Source organism: Alosa sapidissima, chromosome 24, assembly GCF_018492685.1.
Source record: "Alosa sapidissima isolate fAloSap1 chromosome 24, fAloSap1.pri, whole genome shotgun sequence".
Lineage (NCBI taxonomy): Eukaryota > Metazoa > Chordata > Actinopteri > Clupeiformes > Clupeidae > Alosa > Alosa sapidissima.
In genome coordinates, this window is record NC_055980.1 from 27,640,263 (window position 1) to 27,651,357 (window position 11,095).

General features: G+C 45.2%; 1 protein-coding gene across 3 annotated transcripts; it reads right to left on the minus strand.

Moving 5' to 3' along the window:
- Positions 1–367: 367 nt before the first annotated feature.
- On the minus strand, positions 368–9,700 carry LOC121700281 (modulator of macroautophagy TMEM150B-like). Of its 3 annotated transcripts, none has more exons than XM_042083166.1 (9): positions 9,522–9,700; positions 8,975–9,031; positions 5,022–5,105; positions 4,331–4,390; positions 3,591–3,658; positions 3,255–3,385; positions 2,432–2,609; positions 1,568–1,769; positions 368–1,377 (listed from the first exon to the last, which is right to left on the minus strand). In XM_042083166.1, coding segments are annotated over exons 3-9 (708 nt in total). In that variant the 5' UTR covers positions 5,090–5,105; positions 8,975–9,031; positions 9,522–9,700; the 3' UTR covers positions 368–1,376. The 3 variants fall into 3 exon arrangements, with proteins under 3 accessions (XP_041939100.1, XP_041939101.1, XP_041939099.1); XM_042083167.1 differs by having other exon boundaries at positions 1,375–1,432; positions 1,575–1,769; XM_042083165.1 differs by lacking the exon at positions 368–1,377 and adding an exon at positions 1,381–1,432 and having other exon boundaries at positions 1,564–1,769; positions 9,522–9,699.
- Positions 9,701–11,095: the final 1,395 nt, after the last annotated feature.

Genomic DNA, 11,095 nt, shown 5'->3' on the forward strand with positions numbered 1-11,095 from the left:
TACAAGTTTCCATGCCACACACTACAGTGCAAACTCACTGCTATCTCCACACCAAACCCGACTGAGTGTGTGTGTGTTCGTCTCACTGACATACCAAACCAGAGTGAGTGTGTGTGTGTTCGTCTCACTGATGATATAGCAATTTGTTGTTTGATTCTGACCCTTGCTACCCAGCACAGTGGGACAGAGTGGTGTACACGGTACGATGCTAACCCTTGCTACCCAACACAGCGTGAAGTCAGTTTAGTTTAGGTGTAGTGCCGGTGAAATGTGGGCAGTGTGAAGTCAGTTTAGTTTAGGTGCAGTGCTGGTGAAATGTGGGCAGTGACCACGACATGCTCTTTCAGGACACAGTGTCTCTCAGAAGGACAATTCCGTAACGTTTAATTGGGCCTAAACAATGGCAGTGAACGTCACCTAATCTGAACAAGTTCACGTTCAAGTTCTTTATTTGCAAATACGTTGCATTCAGTTCAACGTTCTCATAAAAATTATTGTGTTCAAAGAACACATTCTTTTGAACTCGTTCATGCACAACACATCCAGGTGGAACTCCAAAAACTAATATCATGGAAAAGTTCCCCCCCTGTAATTTATTTAAAAAGTGAAACATTCATATAATCTAGATGAATTACACATACTGTAGGCCTACAGTGAAGAATACACATTGGTGGTAGTTAGTGAGGTTCCCCTTTCCCTGTGAAGCGCTTTAAATGTTGAGAAAAGCATTTTATAAATGTAACATTGTTGTTGTTGTAATCTAATCTTGATGACTACCATTTACAGTTTATGGAAATCAAAAGTAAAGTATCTCAAAAGAGTTATTTTTCAACGCCAATATATATTTTTTAAACAATCTTGCCATTCCATTGTGTAGGCTTCTGATCCAATATATACATTTTTAAATGACCTTGCCATGCCATTGTGTAGGCTTCTGATCCAATATATACATTTTTAAATGATCTCTCCATGCCATTCTATTGTGTAGGCTACTGGTCCTATTCATGCACTGCTCAACATTTTGTGTTCTTGTTGATAGCATGTACAGGTGCTAATATGATGCAGGTGTGATGGCAAGTGACCTATGTGAGGACTGGACTAGACATATGACAAGTGACCTATGTGAGGACTAGACTAGAGACATATGACAAGTGACCTATGTGAGGACTAGACTAGAGACATATGACAAGTGACCTATGTGAGGACTAGACCAGACGTATGGGGACTAGAGACATGAGTGCCTGCAAACTCAGCTGCTGTTGACTTCCTCCGACTCTGTGCTGGTGTTTTGCTGAATGAGAATATAGTATTGCTCTAGTCTAGGCTTCTGATGTGGTCTGAGAATATATTCTGTAGCCGGCGTTGTTATGGCGTTATGGCGGAGTCTGAGAATATATTCTGTAGCCGGCGTTGTTATGGCGTTGTTATGGCGGAGTCTGAGAATATATTCTGTAGCCGGCGTTGTTATGCCGTTGTTATGCCGTTGTTATGGCAGAGTCTGAGAATATATTCTGTAGCCGGCGTTGTTATGGCGGAGTGTGAGAATATATTCTGTAGCTGGTGTTGTTATGGCATTGTTATGGCGTTGTTATGGTGGAGTCTGTCGTAGCTCTTGTTCCCACCGGAGTGCTCCTGTACGGTGACCCGGAAGCAGTGGACGTGGCGGAACTCTACGGCGAAGAGGCCGAACAGCAGGAAGTAGGTCATGACCAACGCCCACTCCGATATGGCCGCCAGAGACCGGAACCCAGACACTTGGAGAACCACGACTGGTGAGAAGATGGCAGTTAAGGAGGGCAAGAGGGCAGTTGGGGGCATTTGTCACATGCTATTTCTATACACTCTGAACAGTGTGTGTGTGTGTTGTTTGAACAGCGTTTGTGTGTGAGTGTGTGTGTGTGTGTGTGTGTTGTTTGAACAGTGTGTGTCAACTGGTGAGAAGAGGGCATTTAAGGAGGGCAAGAAGGCAGCTGGGGGCATTTATCACATGCTGTGGGCCAACACAGGTATTGTACACCAGTGCAGTTAACCCAACCTAGCATCCTCATGAGCATCCTCCACTCCACTCCTCTATATGAACATCTGTTCATTCATATGAGCATCCTCCACTCCTCTATATGAACATCTGTACATATGAGCATCCTCCACTCCTCTATATGAACATCTGTACATATGAGCATCCTCCACTCCACTCCTCTATATGAACATCTGTACATATGAGCATCCTCCACTCCTCTATATGATCATCTGTACATTCTCCATGCCCATATGAGGTATAATCATAACTCATATAGTGTTATGCATTTGGACAATGTGGGTGTATGCGTGTGTTTGTGTGTGTGTCATTTGAACAGAGCGTGTATGTGTGTGTGTGTGTGTGTGTTTAAACAGTGTGTGTGTGTGTGTGTGTGTGTGTGTAAAGACAGGATACTGCCGAGGAGGAACACTGTGGAGAGGCTGCAGAGGAGAGCGCGCAGCAGCGCCACCCAGTGGCCATCCTGAGACGGTTCAGCTTTCAGCGTGAGCCACATTTGCAGCCAGAAGTAGACCAGACCCAGGCAGAAGGCCAGGACCGCCCCAGACATGTGGACCCAGAACCACACGGACACCTGGGGGAGGAGGGGAGAGCAGGTAAACATAAGTTTAGTTCAGTTAAAAGAGAGGCATGATTACCATTATGCCCCCAGAGTGTAGCACTGTAGCTGCCTGGCTGCTATAGCTGTTGGCTGCTCTAGCTAGGTAGCACTGATTTGTTTTGTTTTTTCATACCGACAGTACTTGGTGAACTTGAATAAACAGAGATCTATGTTTTCCTTTATGTTAAGTTAACCCTTTACTAGCCATGGAGGCCAGCAGGGCGGCGCTAACGTACAGTTTCTGTGCTGTTTAGCGGAGGAGAGTTGTAGACTCCCCCTGGAGAGAGAGAGAGGGGGAGAGGGAGAAAAAAGAGAGAGAGAGACAGGAAATGGACAAGGAGGAGAGAGGAGGAGAGAGAGAAAGGGAGAGAGGGAGAGGAGGAGAGAGAGAGGAAGAGGGGGAGAGAGAGAGGAAGAGGGGGAGAGAGAGAGGGAGAGGAGGAGAGAGAGAGGAAGAGGGGGAGAGAGAGAGGAAATGGACAAGGAGGAGAGAGGAGGAGAGAGAGAAAGGGAGAGAGGGAGAGGGGGAGAGAGAGAGGAAGAGGGGGAGAGAGAGAGGAAGAGGGGGAGAGAGAGAGGGAGAGGAGGAGAGAGAGAGGAAGAGGGGGAGAGGAGCACCTGGAAGTTTCCAAGGACGGATACCGCTGCAGCAGAGATGAGGCCTATCACCAAGCTCGCCCGGTTGGCATGGCAACAGTTGTCACCAAGGTCACGCACCTGTTGGTAACGGATAACATCAATCCAGACAACTGGAGAGAAGAACACACACACACACACACACACAGAGTGAGGCACAAGTTCATACAGTTAATAAATGAATAATAAGTGAATAATCAACACTACATACAGATTATCTACAGATGGCATTGAGATTCATCTCACAATACTAGAATAAATGTTATTATTGGAGTTTGAGTGACATGTAAAACAGGCTATGTTTGTGGAGGTACTCACTCAGGAACGTGCACCCATTACAGATCTGAGAAAACACTGAGCTCTGAGGAGAGTAGGAGCCACACACACTGCACAGGAAGAGAGTCACAGTCATTAAAGACTACAGGAAGAGAATCACAGTCACTAAAAACTACAGGAAGAGAGTCACAGTCAGAGATCTATGCTTGTAAAATATATAGTTGACCTGAAAGCCTTTAATACTGTAGCCATGGTTACAGATTGGACTGAATCTCTTCTGCTATGCACTAGCCTGCATGTGTTTGATACTGTAGCCATGGTTACAGATTGGACTGAATCTCGTCTGCTAGGCACTAGCCTGCATGTGTTTGATACTGTAGCCATGGTTACAGATTAGAATATCTTCTGCTATGCACTAGCCTGCATGTGTTTGATACTGTAGCCATGGTTACAGATTAGAATCTCTTCTGCTATGCACTAGCCTGCATGTGTTTGATACTGTAGCCATGGTTACAGATTAGAATCTCTTCTGCTATGCACTATCCTGCATGTATTTGATACTGTAACCATGGTTACAGATTAGAATCTCTTCTGCTATGCACTAGCCTGCATGTGTTTGATACTGTAGCCATGGTTACAGATTAGAATCTCTTCTGCTATGCACTAGCCTGCATGTGTTTGATACTGTAGCCATGGTTACAGATTAGAATCTCTTCTGCTATGCACTAGCCTGCATGTGTTTGTCTGTCTTGGTCAGCCAGAGAGGGAGATACGGTCCTCACCTGATGTAGGGGAATTGTTCTGTCACATTAACTGAGTGGTTGGACACTGCAATGCCAAACCTGGAGTGTTCATGGACAGAGGGAAGAAATGGAGAGAATGATTAGAGGAGAAGAGAAAAGGAGAAGATAATAAATGGAGAGAATGATTAGGAAGAAGAGTAGAGGAGAAGAGGAGAAATAGAGAGAATGATTAGGAAGAAGAGAAGAGGAGAAATAGAGAGAGTGATTAGGAAGAAGAGTAGAGGAGAAGAGGAGAAATAGAGAGAGTGATTAGGAAGAAGAGTAGAGGAGAAATAGAGAGAGTGATTAGGAAGAAGAGTAGAGGAGAAGAGGAGAAATAGAGAGAGTGATTAGGAAGAAGAGTAGAGGAGAGAAGAAGAAAGACGATCCAGGACAGTTCAGAGAGGCCTCTCAATACAGTTCGTTATTTTCCAACACTTCAGACAGGCTTTGCTATAAAGGTCATTATTCCCTTACACACACACACACACACACACACACACACACACACGCACGCACGCACACACACATACACACACACGCACACACACACGCACGCACGCACACACGCACGCACACACACAGAGAGGAGGAACAGGGAGGGAGAGGTGGATGTCTGTTGGTGTTGGTGTTGATGTTTATGTGGATGTTGGTGTTGATGTTGATGTTTATGAATGTCATGGATACTCACACCACCCACACTCCGACAATGCCCCACACCGCCAGGAAAACAGGAAGTAGTGCCCAGGCCCACATCATCAGCCAATCAGATTCCCTGTGGGGTCAACAGGGACCAATCAGGCAAGTCCAGTCAAATCAGATAGATAGATAGATAGATACTTTATAGATCCCCAAGGGGAAATTCAAGATCACATCTATAAAGCTCATTTAAAAACAACAAGAGTTGTCCCAAAGGGCTTTGCAGTTGATCTTAATTAAGGGCAGGGGGCGTCACAAAGCAGGATTATTCAGGTGGTTTACAGGTTTCACTCTGGACCGTCACCCAACAAGCTAACTAAACAACTTTGAGGAATGACATGGCACGGGAGAGCAGTGCTGAACCACTTCCTTCCTACTGGTCAGGGATTGAACCTGTAACTGTAACCTGCGTTGTGTTGAACCTGCGCGATTCAGCCCTGCACATGCCCGGACTTGAACCCGCGAACAGCAGCACCTCGGATCGGGAGGCGAGCGCGCTAACTATTGAGCCAATAGCCCAGGCTACTGGCTCGCATGCCAGCAGCACTCTTGAGGCGTCGGGGAGTGAGGTTTACCAACGTTCCACAAGCACAGCTAAGCTAGCTGTGATACCTTTAATAGCAGCACTTGCATAGGATACCTTTAATAGCAGCACTTGCATAGGACACCTTTAATAGCAGCACTTGTATAGCAGCACTTGCATAGGATACCTTTAATAGCAGCACTTGCATAGGACACCTTTAATAGCAGCACTTGCATAGGACACCTTTAATAGCAGCACTTGCATAGGACGCCTTTAATAGCAGCACTTGGATACCTTTAATAGCAGCACTTGCATAGTATGCCTTTAATAGCAGCACTTGCATAGGACACCTTTAATAGTAGCACTTGCATAGGACACCTGAGGTAAAGATTGAGTGATCTGTGGAAACCAGTCCATGAGAATTCAGAGAGGGACTCTGACAACCACTCAGCAGTGTCCTATTGTCTTATTATCAAGACCCAGGAGAGATTTGCCCTTGTGTTTACAAAACCACCCCCAGTGAAATAGACCCAGGAGAGATTTGCCCTTGTGTTTACAAAACCACCCCCAGTGAAAGAGACCCAGGAGAGATTTGCCCTTGTGTTTACAAAACCACCCCCAGTGAAATAGACCCAGGAGAGATTTGCCCTTGTGTTTACAAAACTGTCCATGCGCCCCTTCCACCTCCCAAGGGAATTCCCCTCCATAGTGGTCAGCTGTGTTTACATCTCGCCCACCATAGTGGTCAGCTGTGTTTACATCTCGCCCAGTGCGAACGTCACAGCAGCAGCTGAGCTAGTTGTTAGCACCGTTATCAGCATGCAGGCGAAGTACCCCGATGCTCCGGTGTTCATTATGGGCGACTTTAACAGCTGCAGGCTTGACAGTTCACTACCCTCCTTCCAGCAATACGTGGACATTCCAACTAGGAGGAAGAACACACTGGACCTGTGTTATGGGAACATTAACAACGCGTACACCTCCCGTGCTCACCCGCCACTCGGTTTTGCAGATCACAACGTCATCACCCTACAGTACTTCCGCTCTACAGACAGGCTCTGAAACGAGAAAAGCCTGAGACCCACAGCGCCAAACAGTGGTCGGAGGACGCCACGGCAGAGCTGCAAGGCTGCTTTGCATGCACAGACTGGTGTGTCTTTGAGGGGAATCTGGAGGAAAGGGTCCCTGTCATCACGGATTATATACAATTCTGTGTTGACACAATCATACCAACAAAGACCATCAGGACATTTCCGAACTCTAAACCCTGGATCACTAAACACATCAAACTCAGAATGAGGGAGAAGCGGGAGGCCTTTAAGAGGCAGGACTGGACTACACTCAAACACATAAACCGGCAAATAAAAAATGACATCTTCAAGGCTAAACTCGAATACAAAGACAGACTAGAGCATGAATTCAGCACCATGAACACAAAACAAGCCTTTCAAAAAATAAGAACACTCACAGGACTGAACAGTAAACACAAACTACAGGATAAATCAGACCCAAGCTCTTTTTCCATAGAATTAAACAACTTTTACTCCAGATTCGACACAGTGGACCACTCAGACACCTGCAGGACTCTACTGGAGGCCATTCCCACCCTGGAACCAGACCCCCAGGTCCCATTTACAACTGAGGACGTGCGTCAGCAGCTGAGGAGATGCAAGCCTGGGAAAGCTCCGGGTCCAGACGGCATCCTTGCCCGGGTGCTAAGGGACTGCGCAGCTGAGCTCTCCCCCACCATCTATTCACTGTTTGCCGAGTCATACAAAACCGCTACTGTACCAGTGCTGTGGAAAACATCTACTATCATACCAATACCCAAGAAACCCCGCCCCTCCGAACTCAACCACTACCGGCCAGTTGCACTCACCTCAATAATCATGAAATGCCTGGAAAAACTGATCCTCAGAACCCTCCTCCCAGTTGTCAGCCCACAGCTGGACAGCCACCAGTTTGCCTACAAGGCCAGGAGAGGGACGGAGGATGCTGTGGCATGTCTCCTCCACTCCCTCCTCCAACATCTTGAAACACCTACAAACTTCGCCAGATTACTCTTCATTGACTTCAGTTCTGCCTTCAACACCATCCAACGCCACCTGATGATCAACAAACTCCACCACCTGCACGTCCCCCCGACCCTCATCCACTGGACCCACAACTTCCTCAGTGACCACAAGCCGTCAAGATTAGTACAGTCACATCACCACTCACCACAATTAACACCGGCGCCCCGCAGGGGTGTGTCCTAAGCCCCTTCCTCTTCACCCTCTACACCAATGACTGTGTCAGTCCCACACCCATCACCACATACTTCAAATACTCTGATGACACTGCTGTACTTGCACTCCTCAACGACAATAACTCCATATCTGCATACCAAGACTCCATTTCCCACCTCACACAATGGTGCACTGACAACTACCTTCAGCTTAACATCAGTAAAACCAAGGAGCTTGTAATCACCAACACCAGAACACCATCTGACACAATCCACAACCCCACCTGCATCAACAACGACACCGTAGAAATAGTGGACTGTTTCAAATACCTTGGACTCACCCTGGACAATAAACTCAGCTTTGAGCAACACACCACTGACATACAAAAACGCAGTCAATAGAGACTCTATGCCATCCGTAAGCTCAGATCACTTTCTGTTGCCCCCTGTCACTTGCTCCTCCTGTACAAAAGCATAGTCCAGCCCATCCTCCTCTACTGCCTTCCCTGCTTTTTCAACATGCTAACTGCTGCCAACAGAAACAGACTCACACGCATCACTCATACCGCAGCCAAAGCAATAGGCCTCCCCACCCCTAATCTATCAGATCTCAACAGTAAATTCACCAAGAACAGAGCACAGACCATCGCTCATGACCCCACCCACCCCCTCAATCCCTTCTTCATTCTGCTTCCATCAAGACGCAGATACAGGGCTATGGGGTGGAAGCGAGTACGCTTTGGGAAAAGCTTTGTGCCCTCTGCAATAGCAGCACTGAACAACACACAGCGGTGATGGATCACTGTGCCGCCCTCATTCCTCTGTAATGCCAACTGGTGATGGTTTTCCTGTTGTATCGGTGTAATGTGCTGTATATGTGCTGTTGTGATATATGTGCTGTATATGTGCTGTTAACATCTATGTGGGTGGGGTATGTGGTAACAGGGTGGTGGGTGAAGAACCGTGACTGTGTGTATCTATGTATTTCATGTCTGTGAGGCTTGTATGGTATGTGAAAACAAATTTCCTATGTAAGGACAAATAAACTAACTAACTAACTACCTAACCCCCAGTGAAATAGACCCAGGAGAGATTTGTCCTTGTGTTTACAAAACCAAGGAGCAGTGTGTTTCCTTTAAGCTGCAAGATGATAAAAAAAACATATATATATATGCTGTAAAAACAACAGGCTTACCTTAAGTGTTTGAATCACCCAGCCCTGTTTACGTATGTTACTCTGGTTCCAAGCCTACTGGAGTGTAAATAAAAACATAAACAACACTAAGGAAATAAGAGAAGAAGAAAGAGGAACGTGAGCTCATTGAGCTCAACTGACGGAGGGTGAAATGTGTCTGCCTGAAACTCCCCACGCTGGACACACACACATGGGAAATCCAGAGATGTGTGTGAGTGTTGGGAAACTGACCCCGCACTGGACACACACACATGGGAAATCCGGAGATGTGTGTGTGTTGGAAAACTGACCACAGAAACAGTCAAACACACAATGAAATGCCCAACCACAGCAGAGCTCAGCTGACAAAATCACCTCACCTTCCCACTTGTTTGTTTGTTTTGACAGAACGGGGAAGTTACACAAATAACCGTCATGCCATATAAATCATTATTGTGTAAAGGAGTACGCAGAAGGCAGAAGTTCCTCAAAATAGTTTGTGTCTGATCAGCAGCTACTATTTAAAGTGTAAGAAATGAAGAGCTATAAAGACAACACAATAGCCTACCCTTTAAGTACAGAAGGTACATGTAGGCTACTCCTCTCTGCTGTCACTGCTGCTAATGCACGCATCTGAGAGGTTGCAGTAGAACTGTTCCGTGTTCTTTTTCCTCATTAGAACCGGGCCGTCTGCATTCCATCTGTGTTGTAAGATACAGGAGGATTCTACAATGACAGTGTGTGTGTGTGTGTGTGTGTGTGTGTGAAGCCAATAAAATGAGGGAGTCTCACGGCCAGTACGTGAGAGTTGGCAGCTCTGTCACATGTAGCCTCCATTTCCTCTTTTAATTGAGTAAATGGCCCAAAGATGTGTGTTGTGATGACGCTATTCCTGCTACTGTATGGCACACATGTAGCCTCCACTTCCCCTTTTAAACACAAATCGCGTGTTCATGTCTAAACCTCACTCCTGATCCGTCACCCCACAAACAGCAACACCTTCGGGATTCGGGAGTCGCGCGTGCTAACAACCGAGCTAAAAGCCCAGCTAACTAGCACAACTCTTTAGGCGTTGGGAAGGAAGTTTACACAACATATACTGCACAGATATGTACCAGCTAGCTAAAGTTACACAACTGGAATAGGCCAATAAGCAGACATTGGGGGGTGTCCTCATTTTGGCCAATTTGTCCTCACTTTCTATTAGGGCTGTCAAAATAACTGATTCATTTCGATTAAATTAATTTGAGAAAAAATAACTGATTAAAAAATTAGTGCAGATTAATCGATTCCATATGACCTTTGACCCCGAGCCGTTCTAGTCAGTAAAAATTAGATTGTAAAATGAAGGAGAGAGAAGAAAACGTGCTGCTTGGATCATTGATTGGAACATTTACTTTTAAAAAACGGCCTGATGGTGTTATAAATAAAGTCCTCTGCAATATCTGCAGCAAGGAATTTGCATATCACCAGAGTTCATCAACTCTATAGTCGCACATCAATGCAAAGAAATAAGTGTTGACATTGAGGCGAGTGTTCATTTATTTTCATTGTGTCCCCTAGGTTATATCTGTGGCCTGAAATGCCTTGTACTTGAAAAAAAACTTCTTCCCGAAGCACTTTATTTTGAAAATAATGGCAAATAAATGGCAATTATTTGAACAGTGAAAATAATAATAAAAGAGTTTTTGAACTTTAATGTCACTAATGCTGATTATTCAATGATTCATTTGAATTTAAATATTTAAAATACTTTCACAGCAAAAATTATATATGCGATTAATTTAGATTAATTAATCACAGAGTATGTAATTAATTAGATTAATTTTTTTCATTGATTGACAGCCCTTCTTTTTATATAACTTACGCTAGTGCTGCTACGTTATAGCACATGTAGCCTTTACTTCCTCATTTTATTCTCCAGCTGGGTCGCGGTTTGTTAGGCTAAAAGGCAACAACCCCTTAAATTATGACTTCTGGCAAATAAATGACAGATTGAGACTTATAAATATAACCATCAACACATTTAAGGCATCTTGCTGTGAAAAAAGATGGCAATTACAAAGCATGATTATCACACATAGTGTGACCTGTGTTATTTGACTGAGGGGCCCCGTTTAGATATCAGGGTAAAAAAATATA